General features: G+C 42.2%; 1 protein-coding gene across 1 annotated transcript; it reads right to left on the bottom strand.

Annotated features, from left to right (window-relative positions):
* Positions 1-1,366: 1,366 nt before the first annotated feature.
* On the bottom strand, positions 1,367-18,340 carry si:dkey-43p13.5 (visual system homeobox 2). Its single transcript, XM_061904981.1, has 4 exons — positions 18,200-18,340; positions 12,919-13,372; positions 4,954-5,111; positions 1,367-1,885 (listed from the first exon to the last, which is right to left on the bottom strand). Exons 2-4 carry the CDS (start codon positions 13,118-13,120, stop codon positions 1,547-1,549), a joined length of 699 nt encoding a protein of 232 aa, XP_061760965.1. The 5' UTR covers positions 13,121-13,372; positions 18,200-18,340; the 3' UTR covers positions 1,367-1,546.
* Between the last annotated feature and the right edge of the window lie 2,521 nt (positions 18,341-20,861).

Here is a 20,861-nt window from a genome sequence, read left to right as displayed (position 1 = left end):
CACGTGAACGCCACCGCCTCGCTCGTCACGTCAGCCTGCGGTCGGAACAAAAGTGAATTAAAGGCCTACTGAAACCCACACAGTCTGATAGTTTATATATCAATGATGAAATATTAACATTGCAACACATGCCAATACGGCCTTTTTAGTTTACTAAATTGCAATTTTAAATTTTTGTTTTGTTCCAGCCCGATCACAGCTATAAGTCGTCTACTTTAATCGCATAATTACACAGTATTCTGGACATCTGTGTTGCTGAAACTTTTGCAATTTTTTCAAATAATAATGGAGACGTCAAAGAAGAAAGATGTAGGTGAGAAGCAGTGTATTGCGGCCGCCTTTAGCAACACAAACACAGCCGGTGTCTCCTTGTTTACATTCCCGAAGGTGAAGCTTTACTATGGAACAGAGCGGTCAAGCGAACATGGTTCTCTACCACATGGTAGTTTTCGGTGAGAAAATTGTGGTAATAAGTTGGCTCTTACCGTCGTTCCTCGTGCACCTGTCAAAGAGGCAGCTGCGGACTCTCTTGCCTCCTCCGACCGGACGCCCCCGAACGTGGGATACTTCCACCGTAGAGGAGGGGGAAAAAAAGCTCAGCCCGGCCCTAACGACTGCTTTCGCTTCGCCTCGTCGAGAAACGTGAAGTGAAGTGAAGTGAGTTATATTTATATAGCGCTTTTCTCAAGTGACTCAAAGCGCTTCACATAGTGAAACCCAATATCTAAGTTACATTTAAACCAGTGTGGGTGGAACTGGGAGCAGGTGGGTAACGTGTCTTGCCCAAGGACACAACGGCAGTAACCAGGATGGCACAAGCGGGAATCGAACCTGCAACCCTCAAGTTGCTGACACGGCCACTCTACCAACCGAGCTAAGCCGCCCGTGGCTTCCTTCAGAGACACTGGCGGTCACTGACTTTCAGGTACGACTATATAATCTCACTAAAACACTACTACACAATAAGCAGATAAGGGATTTTCCGGAATTATCCTAGTAAATGTGTCTAATAACATCTGAATCGCGCCTATTGTACAGTCTTTTTTTTCTAGTCCTTCACTCTCACTTTCCTCATCCACGAATCTTTCACCCTCGCTCAAATTAATGGGGAAATCGTCGCTTTCTCGGTCCGAATCGCTCTCGCTGCTGGTGGCCATGATTATAAACAATTTCAGATGTGAGGAGCTCCACAACCCGTGACGTCACGCGCACATCGTCTGCTACTTCCGGTACAGGCAAGGCTTTTTTATTAGCAACCAAAAGTTGCAAACTTTATCGTGGATGTTCTCTACTAAATCCTTTCAGCAAAAATATGGCAATATGGCGAAAAGATCAAGTATGACACATAGAATGGATAAAGAATGAATAAAGATGGAATTCAACATTTAAAACATTTTCCTGCCACCGTTTAAAGCGCTTGTACAAAAATAATAATGGGCTATTTAGAGCGAGGTGTACCTAATGTAGTGTCCGGGGGAGTTTATACAAAGGCGTTTAAGAGTCTTGATGGCGTCGCCGTGTGCGTAAACAGGAAGCGGGAAACGCATCAATCGTCCGCGTTGGCGGCGCCGTGGATCTCGGCCTCGTGCGCCCTGGCTTTGGCCCTCAGCTTGGCGATGCTGCACGAGCGCAGCTGCTCCGAGCTGGGCCCCTCCCACTTCTCCCACCTCTGACCGGCGGCTTTTGTCCACGGGTAGTCGTCGTCGTCGTCGTCCTCTTCCTGTCCTGCGGTCCAGCGCTCGCTGTCGGAAGCCGCGTGATGTTTTGAACCCCCGGCGTTTTTTTCCGGCGTGTCGGCGTCTTCTCCCTTGGGGTGAAGATCCACACACTGACCTCGGAGCTTCAGCTGGCGCCTCATCTTGGCGCGGCGGTTCTGGAACCAAACCTGGAATCACATTTAGGGTATGCTCCATTTAAAAAAGGCACAAGTGGTAGAAAATGGATGGATGGAACTGCAGTCTCCAAGTCTATAAAAAAAAAAACACGGAAAAAAACAGCTATTGTTTCTATTAGAGTAACAAGTGTGGCTGTAGGCAACCCCCCTGATGACGTTTTCCCCAGAAGATGGCAGTAATATCATCCATCTCTGCGTGCGCTTTAAAATGTCGCCGCTTGGTTTTAAGCTCATTCCTGCGACCTGCTCGGTGGCCTCGTGGTTAGAGTGGCCGCCCTGACGTCGGTAGGTCGTGAGTTCAAACCCCCGGTCGAGTCATACCAAAGACTATTAAAAAAAAAAAATGGAACCCATTATCTCCCTGCTTGGCACTCAAGGGTTGGAATTGGGGGTTAAAACACCGAAAAATGATTCTAAGGGCGCGGCCACCGCTGCTGCTCACTGCTCCCCTCGCCTGATGATGGGTCAAATGCAGAAAATAATTTTGCCACACTTAGTGTGTGTTTGACAATCTTTAACTTAACATGTCTGCTGGGCTGACTCAGCATTTTGCTGCAGTATTGCGCACCAAAGTGATGCAAAATTGGCAAAAAACATAGCCAAACGCCAGAGGTCAGAGCATTACATGAACGTGCGGTAAATGAGTGTCTCCATGGTGATGCAAAATGGCAAAAAACATAGCGAAACGCCAGAGGTCAGAGCATTACATGAACGTGCGGTAAATGAGTGTCTCCATGGTGATGCAAAATGGCAAAAAAACATAGCGAAACGCCAGAGGTCAGAGCATTACATGAACGTGCGGTAAATGAGTGTCTCCATGGTGATGCAAAATGGCAAAAAAAACATAGTGAAACGCCAGATGTCAGAGCATTACATGAACGTGCGGTAAATGAGTGTCTCCATGGTGATGCAAAATGGCAAAAAACATAGCGAAACGCCAGAGGTCAGAGCATGACATGAACGTGCGGTAAATGAGTGTCTCCATGGTGATGCAAAATGGCAAAAAACATAGCCAAACGCCAGAGGTCAGAGCATGACATGAACGTGCGGTAAATGAGTGTCTCCATGGTGATGCAAAATGGCAAAAAACATAGCCAAACGCCAGAGGTCAGAGCATTACATGAACGTGCGGTAAATGAGTGTCTCCATGGTGATGCAAAATGGCAAAAAACATAGCCAAACGCCAGAGGTCAGAGCATTACATGAACGTGCGGTAAATGAGTGTCTCTATGGTGATGCAAAATGGCAAAAAACATAGCCAAACGCCAGAGGTCAGAGCATTACATGAACGTGCGGTAAATGAGTGTCTCCATGGTGATGCAAAATGGCAAAAAAACATAGCGAAACGCCAGAGGTCAGAGCATTACATGAACGTGCGGTAAATGAGTGTCTCCATGGTGATGCAAAATGGCAAAAAAACATAGCGAAACGCCAGAGGTCAGAGCATGACATGAACGTGCGGTAAATGAGCGTCTCCATGGTGATGCAAAATGGCAAAAAACATATGCAAACGGCAGAAGTCAGAGCATTACATGAACGTGCGGTAAATGAGTGTCTCCATGGTGATGCAAAATGGCAAAAAAACATAGCCAAACGCCAGAGGTCAGAGCATTACATGAACGTGTGGTAAATGAGTGTCTCCATGGTGATGCAAAATGGCAAAAAACACCAAAACGCCATAAGGTCAGAGCATTACATGAAAGTGCGGTAAATGAGTGTCTCCATGGTGATGCAAAATGGTAAAAAACAGCGAAACGCCAAAAGGTCAGAGCATTACATGAACGTGCGGTAAATGAGTGTCTCCATGGTGATGCAAAATGGCAAAAAAACATAGCGAAACGCCAGAGGTCAGAGCATTACATGAACGTGCGGTAAATGAGTGTCTCCATGGTGATGCAAAATGGCAAAAAAACATAGCGAAACGCCAGAGGTCAGAGCATTACATGAACGTGCGGTAAATGAGTGTCTCCATGGTGCTGCAAAATGGCAAAAAAACATAGCGAAACGCCAGAGGTCAGAGCATGACATGAACGTGCGGTAAATGAGTGTCTCCATGGTGGTACAAAATGGCAAAAAAAAGCGAAACGCCAAAAGGTCAGAGCATTACATGAACGTGCGGTAAATGAGTGTCTCCATGGTGATGCAAAATGGCAAAAAACATAGCCAAACGCCAGAGGTCAGAGCATTACATGAACATGCGGTAAATGAGCGTCTCCATGGCGATACAAAATGGCAAAAAACATAGCCAAACGCCAGAGGTCAGAGCATTACATGAACGTGCGGTAAATGAGTGTCTCCATGGTGACGCAAAATGGCAAAAAAACATAGCCAAATGCCAGAGGTCAGAGCATTACATGAACGTGCGGTAAATGAGTGTCTCCATGGTGATGCAAAATGGCAAAAAACATAGCAAAACACCAAAAGGTCAGAGCATGACATGAACGTGCGGTAAATGAGTGTCTCCATGGTGATGAAAAATGGCAAAAAACATAGCCAAACGCCAGAGGTCAGAGCATTACATGAACGTGCGGTAAATGAGCGTCTCCATGGCGATACAAAATGGCAAAAAACATAGCCAAACGCCAGAGGTTAGAGCATGACATGAACGTGCGGTAAATGAGTGTCTCCATGGTGATGCAAAATGGCAAAAAACACCAAAACGCCAAAAGGTCAGAGCATTACATGAACGTGCGGTAAATGAGTGTTTCCATGGTGATGCAAAATGGCAAAAAGGCAACACTTTTCAACTGTTAGTAATGTTAAAGTTCCAAAGATTGTCACACACACACTAGGTGTGGCGAGATTATTCTCTGGATTTGACCCATCCCCTTTCTCACCGCCTGGGAGGTGAGGGGAGCAGTGAGCAGCAGCGGCGGCCACGCCCAGGAATATATTTTTAGTGATTTAACCCCCAATTCCAACCCTTGATGCTGAGTGCCAAGCAGGGAGGTAATGGGTCCCATTTTCATAGTCTTTGGTATGACTCGGCCGGGGATTGAACTCGCGACCTCCCGCTCTCAGGGTATAGATTGCAGACTGTGGTGTGTTTGTGTGGTCACCTGCACTCTGGCCTCGATGAGGTCTAGTCTGAGGGCCAGGGCCTCCCTCATGAAGACGTCCGGGTAGTGCGAGGTCTCGAAGGCCTTCTCCAGCTCCTCCAGCTGCCAGCTGCTGTAGTTGGCGCGGGCGCGACGCTGCTTCACCGGCCGCTGCTCGTCTGGGAGGAGGAGGAAGAGGAGGAGGAGGAAGAGTGGGACAAACAAACAAAAAAGCGCAGAGGACCAATTTAGAGCAATCGCCGACGGGTGACAAGGAAGCTAATGGCTCTAGATTGGCTAATTAGCGCGGCGATCATTAGCGGCGCTCGAGCACGGCTTCGTAATTGATTGTTAGTTACGAGCCGTTAGCCTTTTGTAAACATTTACACTGCCTGACTTGTTATTGACGTCCCGGCATAACTTCGAATTAAAAGACTAGGAACCCTTTTCATCCATTATGAGCATCAAGCTGGGTTACGTTGTGGAATTGCTCCAACACACAGGCATCAAACTCAAGGCCCGGGGGCTGGATCTGCATACTTGCTAACCTTGAGACCTCCGATTTCGGGAGATGGGGGGGGGGGTGGTTAAGAGGGGAGGAGTATATTTACAGCTACAATTCACCAAGTCAAATATTTCATATCTATATATAAATAAAAGAAATACTTGAATTTCAGTGTTCAATGTCACAACATTGACTGCTGTTGTTGTGTGTTGTTTTACCCCGCTAATGAAACTGCCTAACAATAAACCCACAATTCACCAAGTCAAATATTTCATATATATATATAAATAAAAGAAATACTTGAATTTCAGTGTTGATTTATTTACACATATACACACTCATTTTTGAGTTAAGGGTTGAATCGTCCATCCTTGTTCTATTCTCTGTCACTGTTTTTCTAACCATATGCATGTACAGTAGATGGCAGTATTGTCCTGTTTAAGAGTGTCACAACATTGACTGCTGTTGTTGTGTGTTGTTTTACCCCGTTAATGAAACTGCCTAACATTAAACCCACATAGGAAACCAAGAACTCGCCCTCGATCATTCTACAATTATAACCTCATTGGGCAGACACAATTCATCAAGTCAAATATTTCATATATATATAAATAAAAGAAATACTTGAATTTCAGTGTTCATTTATTTACACATATACACACTCATTTTTGAGTTAAGGGTTGAATTGTCCATCCTTGTTCTATTCTCTGTCACTGTTTTTCTAAGCATATGCATGTACAGTAGATGGCAGTATTGTCCTGTTTAAGAGTGTCACAACATTGACTGCTGTTGTTGTGTGTTGTTTTACCCCGTTAATGAAACTGCCTAACAATAAACCCACATAGGAAACCAAGAACTCGCCCTCGATCATTCTACAATTATAACCTCATTGGGCAGACACAATTCACCAAGTCAAATATTTCATATATATATAAATAAAAGAAATACTTGAATTTCAGTGTTCATTTATTTACACATATACACACTCATTTTTGAGTTAAGGGTTGAATTTTCCATCCTTGTTCTATTCTCTGTCACTGTTTTTCTAACCATATGCATGTACAGTAGATGGCAGTGTTGTCCTGTTTAAGAGTGTAACAACATTGACTGCTGTTGTTGTGTGTTGTTTTACCCCATTAATGAAACTGCCTAACAATAAACCCACATAGGAAACCAAGAACTCGCCCTCGATCATTCTACAATTATAACCTCATTGGGCAGACACAATTCACCAAGTCAAATATTTCATATATATATATATATATATATATATATATATAAAAGAAATACTTGAATTTCAGTGTTCATTTATTTACACATATACACACTCATTTTTGAGTTAAGGGTTGAATTGTCCATCCTTGTTTTATTCTCTGTCACTGTTTTTCCAACCATATGCATGTACAGTAGATGGCAGTATTGTCCTGTTTAAGAGTGTCACGACATTGACTGCTGTTGTTGTGTGTTGTTTTACCCCGTTAATGAAACTGCCTAACAATAAACCCACATAGGAAACCAAGAACTCGCCCTCGATCATTCTACAATTATAACCTCATTGGGCAGACACAATTCACCAAGTCAAATATTTCATATATATATAAATAAAAGAAATACTTGAATTTCAGTGTTCATTTATTTACACATATACACACTCATTTTTGAGTTAAGGGTTGAATTTTCCATCCTTGTTCTATTCTCTGTCACTGTTTTTCTAACCATATGCATGTACAGTAGATGGCAGTGTTGTCCTGTTTAAGAGTGTCACAACATTGACTGCTGTTGTTGTGTGTTGTTTTACCCCATTAATGAAACTGCCTAACAATAAACCCACATAGGAAACCAAGAACTCGCCCTCGATCATTCTACAATTATAACCTCATTGGGCAGACACAATTCACCAAGTCAAATATTTCATATATATATATATATATATATATATAAAAGAAATACTTGAATTTTAGTGTTCATTTATTTACACATATACACACTCATTTTTGAGTTAAGGGTTGAATTGTCCATCCTTGTTTTATTCTCTGTCACTGTTTTTCCAACCATATGCATGTACAGTAGATGGCAGTATTGTCCTGTTTAAGAGTGTCACGACATTGACTGCTGTTGTTGTGTGTTGTTTTACCCCGTTAATGAAACTGCCTAACAATAAACCCACATAGGAAACCAAGAACTCGCCCTCGATCATTCTACAATTATAACCTCATTGGGCAGACACAATTCACCAAGTCAAATATTTCATATATATATATAAATAAAAGAAATACTTGAATTTCAGTGTTCATTTATTTACACAAATACACACTCATTTTTGAGTTAAGGGTTGAATCGTTCATCCTTGTTCTATTCTCTGTCACTGTTTTTCTAACCATATGCATGTACAGTAGATGGCAGTATTGTCCTGTTTAAGAGTGTCACGACATTGACTGCTGTTGTTGTGTGTTGTTTTACCCCGTTAATGAAACTGCCTAACAATAAACCCACATAGGAAACCAAGAACTCGCCCTCGATCATTCTACAGCAGTGGTGTGAAACTCAAAATTTAAAACTGAACAAATTAACCCTTTAATAGGGACCCAAACAAGTTTTTGCATTGAATATTGACCAAGCAAGGCTTATATAACTTGATAGTGACATGCAAAATCCAGTTTCAAATAATAATAATTAAAAAATATCAATGGCATATCAAAATAAAATAAAAACACAAATTTAATGCCTTTTTTCGGCGGCGGCTTTGAGTTGGGTTGGGTTTTGGTGGTAGCCGGGGGTGTATATTGTAGCATCCCGGAAAGTTAGTGATGCAAAGGGTTCTGGGTATTCGTCCGGTTGTGTTTATGTTGTGTTACGGTGTGGATGTTCTCCCGAAATGGATGAATACACCCGTGGAACTAACACATTATTATGCCTAATTTTGTTGTGATGCCCCGCCGGATGCATTAAACAAAGTAACAAGGTTTTCCAAAATCGATTCAAGTTATGGAAAAAAAAAGCCAATATTTATTATTGAAGTCACAAAGAAGAAAAAGAGTTAGTGCTGCAAGGAATTCTGTGTATTTGTCCTGTTGTGTTTATGTTGTGTTACAGTGCGGATGTTCTCCCGATATTACGATGTGGTCCAACTTTTAATTACCGATTCTGATATCAACCGATACGAGTATTTACAGTCGTGGAATGAACGCATTATTATGCCTAATTTTGTTGTGATGCCCCGCTGGATGCATTAAACAATGAACAAGGTTTTCCCAAAATAAATCAATTCAAGTTATGGAAAAAAAACTGTTGAAGTCACAAAAAAGAAAAATAGTTAGTGCTGCAAGGGGGTCCGGGTGTATTTGTTCTGTTGTGTTACGGTGCGGAAGTTCTCCCGAAAATGTGTTTGTCATTCTTGTTTGCTGTGGGTGCACTAACATCTCCGGGCTACAATATACACCCGCGCTACCACCAAACCCCGCACCCCCAACCCTGTAAGAGTTAGTGCTGAAAGGGCTTCTGGGTATTTGTTCTATGTGTTTATGTTGTGTTATGGTGCGGATGTTCTCCCGAAAATGTGTTTGTCATTCTTGTTTGCTGTGGGTTCACAGTATGGCGCACATTTGTAACAGTGTTAACCTTGTTTATACGGCCACCCTCAGTGTGACCTGTATGGCTGTTGACCAAGTATGCCTTGCATTCACTTGTGTGTGTGTGTATGAGCCGCATATATTATGTGAGTGGGCCGGCACGCTGTTTTTATGGAAGAAAAGCGGACGTGTCGACATGTAGAGAACGCCAGAGGCAGTGCTTTTACGGCCCTCCCCCAATATTATTGTCCGGGTGGAAATCGGCAGAAATTCGGGGTGGTCACTGAACTTTGGGAGTCTCCCGGGAAAATCGGGAGGGTTGACGAGTATGAGTATTAGCGGTGAATGTGGTGGCCAGCTCTAATGTTCATTTGATATTGCCTCAAGGGCCAGAGTTTGACACCCATGTTCTACAGTTATAACGTCATTGGGCAGACTCGTGGAGGGGGCGTGGCCTCCAGCTCCGCCCGAATTTCGGGAGATTTTCCGGAGAAAATTTGTCACCTGGGTTTTTGGGAGAGGCGCTGAATTTCGGGAGCGTTGGCAAGTATGCGGATCCGGCCCGCAAAAACCTGGCAATGATATGTGTCAGTAAAGTACTTTATATTTTCTCACCAAATGTTGATTTTTAATATATATGTACTGCTTGAAATTGCATGCCTTTTACACTTTAAGAGTACCCATTACACTGGGTAACAATATGGCACAACTCGGTGGATTAGTGGTTAGAGCAGGGGTCACCAACCTTTTTTGAAAGCAAGAGCTACTTCTTGGGTACTGATTAATGCGAAGGGCTACCAGTTTGATACACACTTAAATAAATTGCCAGAAATAGCCAATTTGCTCAATTTACCTTTAATAAATAAATCTATATATATCTATAAAAAAATGGGTATTTCTGTCTGTCATTCCGTCGTACATTTTTTTCCTTTTACGGAAGGTTTTTCGTAGAGAATAAATGATGAAAAAAACACTTAATTGAACGGTTAAAAAGAGGAGAAAACAGGAAAAAAAAGAAAATTAAATTTTGAAACAATTTCGACTCTTTAAAATTCAAAATTCAACCGAAAAAAGAAGAAGAGAAAAACTAGGTAATTCCAATCTTTTTGAAAAAAAAAAAAAAAAAAATTTATGGAACATCATTAGTAATTTTTCCTGTTTAATATTAATTTTAGAATTTTGATGACATGTTTTAAATAGGTTCAAATCCAATCTGCACTTTGTTAAAATATATAAAAAATTGGACCAAGCTATATTTTTAACAAAGACAAATCATTATTTCTCCTAAATTTGCCAGAACAAAAATGTTAAAATAAATTCAAAAGACTTAAATTTGATTCTACAGATTTTCTAGATTTGACAGAATATTTTTTTTTAATTTTAATGAAGAAACATTTCACAAATATTCTTCGTCGAAAAAACAGAAGCTAAAATGAAGAATTAAATTAAAATGTATTTATTATTCTTTACAATAAAAACAAAAACAAAATACTTGAACATTGATTTAAATTGTCAGGAAAGAAGAGGAAGGAATTTAAAAGGTAAAAAGGTATATGTGTTTAAAAATCCTAAAATAATTTTTAAGGTTGTATTTTTTCTCTAAAATTGTCTTTCTCAAAGTTATAAGAAGCAAAGTAAAAAAAAATTTAAAAAAAAGAATTTATTTAAACAAGTGAAGACCAAGTCTTTAAAATATTTTCTTGGATTTTCAAATTCTATTTGAGTTTTGTCTCTCTTAGAATTAAAAATGTCCAGCAAAGCGAGACCAGCTTGCTAGTAAATAAATACAATTTAAAGAATAGAAGCAGCTCACTGGTAAGTGCTGCTATTTGAGCTATTTTTAGAACAGGCCAGCGGGCGACTCATCTGGTCCTTACGGGTGACCGCGGGCACCGCGTTGGTGACCCCTGGCTTGGAGTGTCCGCCCTGAGATGGGTAAGTTGTGAGTTCAAATCCCTGGCCGAGTCATACCAAAGACTATAAAAAAATGGGACCCATTGCCACCCTGAGGGTTGGAATTGGGGGTTAAATCATCGAAATAATTATTCCCGGGCGTGGCCACAGCAGCTGCTCACTGCTCCCCTCACCTCCCAGGGGGTGGAACAAGGGGATGGGTCAAATGCAAAGGATCATTTCACCACACTTAGTGTGTGTGTGACAATCATTGGTACTTTAACTTAACAAAGCTTAACCTATTGTTACTATAACAATCTACAAGGTTAATGCAGTTCGCTTCTCCTTCTTCCCCTCCATTCATTTGCTTACTTTTGTATTTCAAGTTATTATTATATATATTTATTCTTGCACAGGTTGATTGGAAACACTAAATTGGCCCTAGTGTGTGATTGTTGTCTGTCTATCTGTATTGGCCCTGCGATGAGGTGGCGACTTGTCCAGGATGTACGCCGCCTTCCGCCCGAATGCAGCTGAGATAGGCTCCAGCAACACCCCGCAACCCCGAAAGGGACAAGCGGTAGGAAATGGATGGATACATACATACATATATAAACACATACATATATATATATATATATATATATATATATATATATATATATATATATATATATACTTACATACATATATATACATATATACATACATGCATACATAAATATACATATATCCAAATACATACATATAGATGTGTATATATACATCTATATGTATATATACATATATAAATGTGTATATATATATTTATATACATTTATACATATACATATATATGCATATATATATATATATATACATACACACATATATAAATACATACATATATGTATACGTACATATATACACACATATATATACACATACATACATATATATACATATAGATGTATATATACATATATATATATACATACATACAAACATATATAAATACATACATATATGTATACGTACATATATAGGGACATATTTAGGGACGGCGTGGCGCAGTGGGAGAGTGGCCGTGCGCAACCCGAGGGTCCCTGGTTCAAATCCCTGATGGGTGCTGGTTGGCGCCTTGCATGGCAGCTCCCTCCATCAGTGTGTGAATGTGTGTGTGAATGGGTAAATGTGGAAGTAGTGTCAAAGCGCTTTGAGTACCTTGAAGGTAGAAAAGCGCTATACAAGTACAACGCATTTATATACATATATACATACATATATATACATATATATACATACATACATACATATATATACATATATATATATACATACATACATACATACATACATATACATATACATACATACATACATACATACATACATATATATATATATATATATATATATATATACATACATATATATATATATATATATATATACATACACATACATATACACACATATACATACATAAATACATACATATACACATATATATATATACATATATGTATGTGTGGGAAAAATCACAAGACTACTTCATCTCTACAGAACTATTTCATGAGGGGTTCCCTCAATCTCCTGACGATTGAGGGAACCCCTCATGAAACAGTTCTGTAGAGATGAAGTAGTCTTGTGATTTTCCCCACACATACATATTGCGCTCTATCACGGTATCGAGCACTATTCTCTGGATAATCTAATTAAGACATACATATATACATACACACATACACACATATATATGCATATATATACATAAATATATATATATATATATATATATACATACATATATATACATATATAAAATAAAAATAAAAAAAAACACTATATTTTACTGTAACATGGACAGTCTACTTAAAACAATTTATATAATTAATAATGAAATCCAGAGGCAATTTCATACATTATTGGCTCTTACAAACGGCCCTCAGACGGCAGCCATAACTGCCATGTGGCCCTCAATGAAAACCAGTCTCACATCCCTGGTCCAAACCACATTTAGCCAAGTGTCGGACTCACCCATGCCCTCGGCCAGCCGACCCATGTTGACCATGGCCTGCGAGGCCAGGAGCAGCACCTCCTTGCAGGGCTCGGGCTGCAGGTAAGTCCTCAGGGTCTCATAGCTGACGAAGGGCCCCGGGATCAGGAAGGGCGGCCGGGGCGGGAAGGCGGGGAAAAACTGGGACGATCGGAAGACGGCGGGCAGGAGAGCGGAGAACATCTCCGAGCTGCTTCTAGTCCCGCGCTGAGGAGAGCATCACAATGTGTGAAAGGCTGCCGGCAGGTAAAGGTAAACACAGGCTCCGCCTCCCTCCTCCAGTCACATGACCTCCACTTCATCAGGATCCTCTCCTCTCTCTCTCCTCGCCGACAAGTCGCAACACCTTTTGCCTTCTGAGGTTTCAATCCGTCCCGAAGGAGCTGACACTCCATCGTGTGTTCAGACACGTACCAGCGATCGGCGGCGGGACACCTGTCCGAAAAAAAAAAAAAAAGGCAACGGCTTTCCAGAATAAACACGCACTAACTGACAAGTTGATGTGACACAAGAAGCCCTTTGGTAGCCCGTAAGGACCAGATGAGTCGCCCGCTGGCCTCTTCTAAAAATAGCTCAAACAGCAGGCCGACAGAGAGGCAGATGGCGGCGAGGAGGCGGGGATGGCGAGCGAGCGGCGAGGAGGCGAGGATGGCGAGCGAGCGGCGAGGAGGCGGGGATGGCGAGCGAGCGGCGAGGAGGCGGGGATGGCGAGCGAGTGGTGAGGAGGCGGGGATGGCGAGCGAGCGGCGAGGAGGCGGGGATGGCGAGCGAGCGGCGAGGCGGGGCTTGCCGGGAGCGACGCCACAAACAAGATCAGGTGTGTGGATCGCGCACCTGTACACGATTAACGTATCTCCTCTCGCTGTATAACAGGGGGAGAAGGAGGAGAGAACGGGACTGGTGATGGTGCGGAGCGAGAAAAACCCTTAGAACGACGGAGACGGAGACAAGAAGTGAAGTGAATTATATTTATATAGCGCTTTTTCTCTAGTGACTCAAAGCGCTTTACATAGTGAAACCCAATATCTAAGTTACATTTATACCAGTGTGGGTGGCACTGGGAGCAGGTGGGTAAAGTGTCTTGCCCAAGGACACAACGGCAATGAATAGGCTGGCGGAAGCGGGAATCGAACCTGCAACTCTCAAGTTGCTGGCACGGCCGCTCTACCAACCGAGCTAAACCGCCCCAAGAAGAGGCGGACTGAAGTACGTGCTGCTGAAAAGCAGATGGCGGAGCAAGTGGCCTACTCAGTGGCCTAGTGGTTGGAGTGTCCGCCCTGAGATCGGTAGGTTGAGAGTTCAAATCCCGGCCGAGTCATACCAAAGACTATAAAAATGGGACTCATTCCTTTCCTGCTTGGCACTCAGCATCAAGGGTTGGAATTGGGGGTTAAATCACCAAAAAATGATTCCCGGGCGCGGCACCGCTGCTGCCCATTGCTCCCCTCACCTCCCAGGGGGTGATCAAGGGTGATGGGTCAAATGCAGAGAATAATTTCACCACACCAAGAGTGTGTGTGACAATCATTGGTACTTTTACGCAGCAGAGGGGAGACGGAAGACGCAGCGGAAAATAAAGCTCGTGTGGGAAAATAAAGCTTGTCCTTCCTTGGTGGTCCATGGAACCCGCAAGACGACAGCTTGAGACCGTCATATATGTGTTATGACTTTCTGACATGATACAATGCATGATATCAATGAAAATATGAAATATGAATGTGACAGCATAGTGAATTGTGAAGTGAATTATATTTATATAGCGCTTTTCTCCAGTGACTCAAAGCGCTTTACATAGTGAAACCCCAATATCTAAGTTACATTTATACCAGTGTGGGTGGCACTGGGAGCAGGTGGGTAAAGTGTCTTGCCCAAGGACACAACGGCAGCGACTAGGATGGCGGAAGCGGGAATCGAACCTGCAACCCTCAAGTTGCTGGCACGGCCGCTCTACCAACCGAGCTAGGCTGATTTCCATCTGCACTAATTCAGCATTATAGCAAGTTTTTTTTTTGTTTTTTTTTTTAGCGGTATTTATCTGACACAAGTGGAAAGCCGGTCCATAAAAATAATACCGGCATTAAAAACGGTCCAAAAAAAAAAGGTTGGGGACCACTGGTTTGGGTGACAGGAGCCAGCTTACTTTCTGTATTCATGAAAATGATTGAAAAATATTTGCAGCTTTTATGGCGACCCCCCAGGCAGGGAGTGTGAGATAGAATTTCAGTGGGTGTGAAAACTTCATCACAGAGGGTGACTTTACACTTCCACTTGTTTTGAAGACTTGTGTGAAAATGACGGCTTTTTCACAAAAAAAGGCAAATTTGGCTGGGGGGCCAACTACTTTGGGCAATATAGTGAACAAACCCTGTTTCCATATGAGTTGGGAAATTGTGTTAGATGTGAATATAAACAGAATACAATGATTTGCAAATAATTTTCAACCCATATTCAGTTGAATATGCTAAAAAGACAACATATTTGATGTTCAAACTCATACACTACATAAAATAATAATTAACTTAGAGTTTCATGGCTGCAACACGTGCCAAAGTAGTTGGGAAAGGGCATGTTCACCACTGTGTTACATCACCTTTTCTTTTAACAACACTCAATAAACGTTTGGGAACTGAGGAAACTAATTGTTGAAGCTTTGAAAGTGGAATTCTTTCCCATTCTTGTTTTATGTAGAGCTTCAGTCGTTCAACAGTCCGGGGTCTCCGCTGTCGTATTTTACGCTTCATAATGCGCCACACATTTTCAATGGGAGACAGGTCTGGACTGTTTTACTAAGCCACGCTGTTGTAACACGTGCTGAATGTGGCTTGGTACTTGCTGAAATAAGCAAGGGCGTCCATGAAAAAGACGGCGCTTAGATGGCAGCACATGTTCCAAAACCTGTATGTACCTTTCAGCATTAATGGTGCCTTCACAGATGTGTAAGTTACCCATGCCTTGGGCACTAATGCACCCCCATACCATCACAGATGCTGGCTTTTGAACTTTGCGTCGATAACCGTCTGGATGCTTCGCTTCCCCTTTGGTCCGAGTGACACGATGTCGAATATTTCCAAAAACTCGTCAGACCACAGAACAATTTTCCACTTTGCATCAGTCCATCTTAGATGATCTCGGGCCCAGAGAAGCCGACGGCGTTTCTGGATGTTGTTGATAAATGGCTTTCGCTTTGCATAGTAGAGCTTTAACTTACACTTACAGATGTAGCGACAAACTGAATGTAGTGACAGTGGTTTTCTGAAGTGTTCCTGAGCCCATGTGGTGATATCCTTTAGAGATTGATGTCGGTTTTTGATACAGTGCTGTCTGGGGGATCGAAGGTCACTGTCTTTCAACGTTGGTTTCCGGCCATGCTGCTTACATGGAGAGATTTCTTCAGATTCTCTGAACCTTTTGATGATATTATGGACCGTAGATGTTGAAATCCCTAAATTTCTTGCAATTGCACTTTGAGAAACGTTGTTCTTAAACTGTTTGACTATTTGCTCACGCAGTTGTGGACAAAGGGGTGTACCTCGCCCCATCCTTTCTTGTGAAAGACAGCATTTTTTTGGGAAGCTGTTTTTATACCCAATCATGGCACCCACCTGTTCCCAATTAGCCTGCACACCTGTGGGATGTTCCAAATGAGTGTTTGATGAGCATTCCTCAACTTTATCAGTATGTATTGCCACCTTTCCCAACTTCTTTGTCACGTGTTGCTGGAATCAAATTCTAAAGTTAATGAGTATTTGCAACAACAATTTTTTTTATCAGTTTGAACATCAAGTATGTTGTCTTTGTAGCATATTCAACTGAATATGGGTTGAAAATTATTTGCAAATCATTGTATTCTGTTTATATTTACATCTAACACAATTTCCCAACTCATATGGAAACGGGGTTTGTATTTACGAATTACACAACGTGCCAAATTCACTGGTTCTGGGTTTTGTAGATCCCTTCAACCTGGTCATTTGAAAAGTAGCTCGCCTGCAGAAAAAGTGTGGGCACACCTGTGTTACATGATTGAAAGGCCTACTGAAATGAGATTTTCTTAATCAAACGGGGATAGCAGGTCCATTCTATGTGTCATACTTGATCATTTCGGGATATTGCCATATTTTTGCTGAAAAGATTTAGTAGAGAACATCGACGATAAAGTTCGCAACTTTGGTCACTGATAAAAAAGCCATTCCTGTACCGGAAGTAGCAGACGATGTGCGCATGACGTCACGGGTTGTGGAGCTCCTCACATCCTCACATTGTTTACAATCATGGCCACCGGCAGCTAGAGCGATTCGGACCGAGAAAACGACGATTTCCCCATTAATTTGAGCGAGGATGAAAGATTTGTGGATGAGGAAAGTTAGAGTGAAGCACTAGAGAGAAAACAAAAAAAGGCGAGGGCAGTGAGAGCGATTCAGATGTTATTAGGGGTTATTGGGGCGGTTTAGCTCGGTTGGTAGAATGACCATGCCAGCAACTTGAGGGTTGCAGGTTCGATTCCCACTTCCGCCATCCTAGTCAGTGCCGTTGTGTCGATGGTCAAGACACTTCACCCACCTGCTTCCAGTGCCACCCACACTGGTTTAAATGTAACTTAGATATTGGGTTTCACTTCGTAATGCGCTTTGAGTCACTTGAGAAAAAAGCCCTATATAAATATCAATCAATCAATCAATGTTTACTTATATAGCCCTAAATCACTAGTGTCTCAAAGGGCTGCACAAACCACTACGACATCCTCGTTAGGCCCACGTAAGGGCAAGGAAAACTAACATCCAGTGGGACGTCGGTGACAATGATGACTATGAGAACCTTGGAGAGGAGGAAAGCAATGGATGTCGAGCGGGTCTAACATGATACTGTGAAAGTTCAATCCATAATGGATCCAACACAGTCGCGAGAGTCCAGTCCAAAGCGGATCCAACACAGTCGCGAGAGTCCCGTTCACAGCGGAGCCAGCAGGAAACCATCCCAAGCGGAGGCGGATCAGCAGCGCAGAGATGTCCCCAGCCGATACACAGGCAAGCAGTACATGGCCACCGGATCGGACCGGACCCCCTCCACAAGGGAGAGTGGGACATAGAAGAAAAAGAAAAGAAACGGCAGATCAACTGGTCTAAAAAGGGAGTCTATTTAAAGGCTAGACAAATATGATTCACTTCACTTCACTAAATTAGACACATTTACTAGGATAATTCTGGAAAACCCCTTATCTGATTATTGTGTTACTAGTGTTTTAGTGAGATTGTAAAGTCATACCTGAAAGTCGGAGGGGTGTGGTGACCGCCAGTGTCTCTGACGGAAGCCATGGAGGAGCCAAGGAAGTCGCAGCTGCCTTTTTGAGGACGCAAGCTCCGCATGTGTCCGGTAAGAGCCGACTTATCACCACAATTTTCTCACCAAAACCTGCCGGTCGACATGTGGTCAGTAACCATGTTCGCTTGACCGCTCTGTTCCATTGTAAAGCTTCACAACAAACGTGTGTTTTGGTTGCTAAAGGCAGCTGCAACCCAACGGCATTCTTCTTTGACGTCTCCATTATTAATTGAACAAATTGCAAAAGATTCAGCGACACAGATGTCCAAAATACCGTGTAATTACGCGATTTAAGCAGACTACTTTTAGCCGTGAGTGGAGCTGGGATAAAATGTCCGCTCCAATCACAAACACGCCTCATTATTTCCGCGACGTTTTCAACAGGAAACTCGGCGGTAAATTTAAAATTGTACTTTAGTAAACTAAAAAGGCCGTATTGGCATGTGTTGCAATGCTAATATTTCATCATTGATATATAAACTATCAGACTGTGTGGTCGGTAAGGCCTTTAACTTTCAGTTTTATCTGGAATTTAAAAAAATCTGCAAAAAAGGTTAGAAAAAATCAGCTCTTGCTTCTTCGTCTCATTTACTAGGATAATTCTGGAAAATCCCTTATCTGATTATTGTGTTACTAGTGTTTTAGTGAGATTATAAAGTCATACCTGAAAGTCGGAGGGGTGTGGTGACCGCCAGTGTCTCTGACGGAAGCCATGGAGGAGCCAAGAAAGTCGCAGCTGCCTTTTTGAGGACGCAAGCTCCGCACGTGTCCGGTAAGAGCCGACTTATTACCACCATTTTCTCACCGAAACCTGCCGGGTGACATTTGGTCGGTAACCATGTTCGCTTGACCGCTCTGTTCCATTGTAAAGCTTCACAACAAACGTGTGTTTTGGTTGCTAAAGGCAGCTGCAACCCAACGGCATTCTTCTTTGACGTCTCCATTATTAATTGAACAAATTGCAAAAGATTCAGCAACACAGATGTCCAAAATACTGTGTAATTACGCGGTTAAAGCAGACTACTTTTAGCCGTGAGCGGAGCTGGGATAAAATGTCCGCTCCAATCACAAACACGCCTCATCATTTCCGCGACGTTTTCAACAGGAAACTCTGCGGTAAATTTAAAATTGTACTTTAGTAAACTAAAAAGGCCGTATTGGCATGTGTTGCAATGTTAATATTTCATCATTGATATATAAACTATCAGACTGCGTGGTCGGTAGGCCTTTAATTTGAAAAAATCTGCAAAAAAGGTTAGAAAAAATCAGCTCTTGCTTCTTCGTCTCATTTACTAGAATAATTCTGGAAAAACCCTTATCTGATTATTGTGTTACTAGTGTTTTAGTGAGATTATAAAGTCATACCTGAAAGTCGGAGGAGGTGTGGTGGCCGCCAGTGTCTCTGACGGAAGCCATGGAGGAGCCAAGAAAGTCGCAGCTGCCTTTTTGAGGACGCAAGTTCCGCACGTGTCCGGTAAGAGCCGACTTATTACCACCATTTTCTCACCGAAACCTGCCGGGTGACATTTGGTCAGTAACCATGTTCGCTTGACCGCTCTGTTCCATTGTAAAGCTTCACAACAAACGTGTGTTTTGGTTGCTAAAGGCAGCTGCAACCCAACGGCATTCTTCTTTGACGTCTCCATTATTAATTGAACAAATTGCAAAAGATTCAGCAACACAGATGTCCAAAATACTGTGTAATTACGCGGTTAAAGCAGACTACTTTTAGCCGTGAGCGGAGCTGGGATAAAATGTCCGCTCCAATCACAAACACGCCTCATCATTTCCGCGACGTTTTCAACAGGAAACTCTGCGGTAAATTTAAAATTGTACTTTAGTAAACTAAAAAGGCCGTATTGGCATGTGTTGCAATGCTAATATTTCATCATTGATATATAAACTATCAGACTGTGTGGTCGGTAGGGCCTTTAACTTTCAGTTTTATCTGGAATTTAAAAAAATCTGCAAAAAAGGTTAGAAAAAATCAGCTCTTGCTTCTTCGTCTCATTTACTAGGATCATTCTGGAAAATCCCTTATCTGATTATTGTGTTACTAGTGTTTTAGTGGGATTATAAAGTCATACCTGAAAGTCGGAGGGGTGTGGTGACCGCCAGTGTCTCTGATGGAAGCCATGGAGGAGCCAAGAAAGTCGCAGCTGCCTTTTTGAGGACGCAAGCTCCGCACGTGTCCGGTAAGAGCCGACTTATTACCACCATTTTCTCACCGAAACCTGCCGGTTGACATGTGGTCGGGAAACAAGTTCGCTTGACCGCTCTGTTCCATTGTAAAGCTTCACAACAAACGTGTGTTTTGGTTGCTAAAGGCAGCTGCAACCCAACGGCATTCTTCTTTGACGTCTCCATTATTAATTGAACAAATTGCAAAAGATTCAGCAACACAGATGTCCAAAATACCGTGTAATTACGCGGTTAAAGCAGACTACTTTTAGCCGTGAGTGGAGCTGGGATAAAATGTCCGCTCCAATCACAAACACGCCTCATCATTTCCGCGACGTTTTCAACAGGAAACTCTGCGGTAAATTTAAAATTGCAATTTAGTAAACTAAAAAGGCCGTATTGGCATGTGTTGCAATGCTAATAT

The sequence above is a fragment of the Nerophis ophidion genome, linkage group LG07, assembly GCF_033978795.1.
Source record: "Nerophis ophidion isolate RoL-2023_Sa linkage group LG07, RoL_Noph_v1.0, whole genome shotgun sequence".
NCBI classification, from domain to species: Eukaryota; Metazoa; Chordata; class Actinopteri; order Syngnathiformes; family Syngnathidae; genus Nerophis; species Nerophis ophidion.
This window is presented reverse-complemented; position numbering and strand designations above follow the sequence as displayed.

Excerpts from the sequence above, each read along its gene's own strand:
- si:dkey-43p13.5 (XM_061904981.1), bottom strand. The coding sequence starts at position 13,120 with ATGTTCTCCGCTCTCCTGCCCGCCGTCTTCCGATCGTCCCAGTTTTTC. Across the intron at positions 5,112-12,918 it reads TCGGCTGGCCGAGGGCATGG|ACGAGCAGCGGCCGGTGAAG; the intron begins GTGAGTCCGACA and ends TCCTCCTCCCAG. Across the intron at positions 1,886-4,953 it reads TCATCGAGGCCAGAGTGCAG|GTTTGGTTCCAGAACCGCCG; the intron begins GTGACCACACAA and ends ATGTGATTCCAG.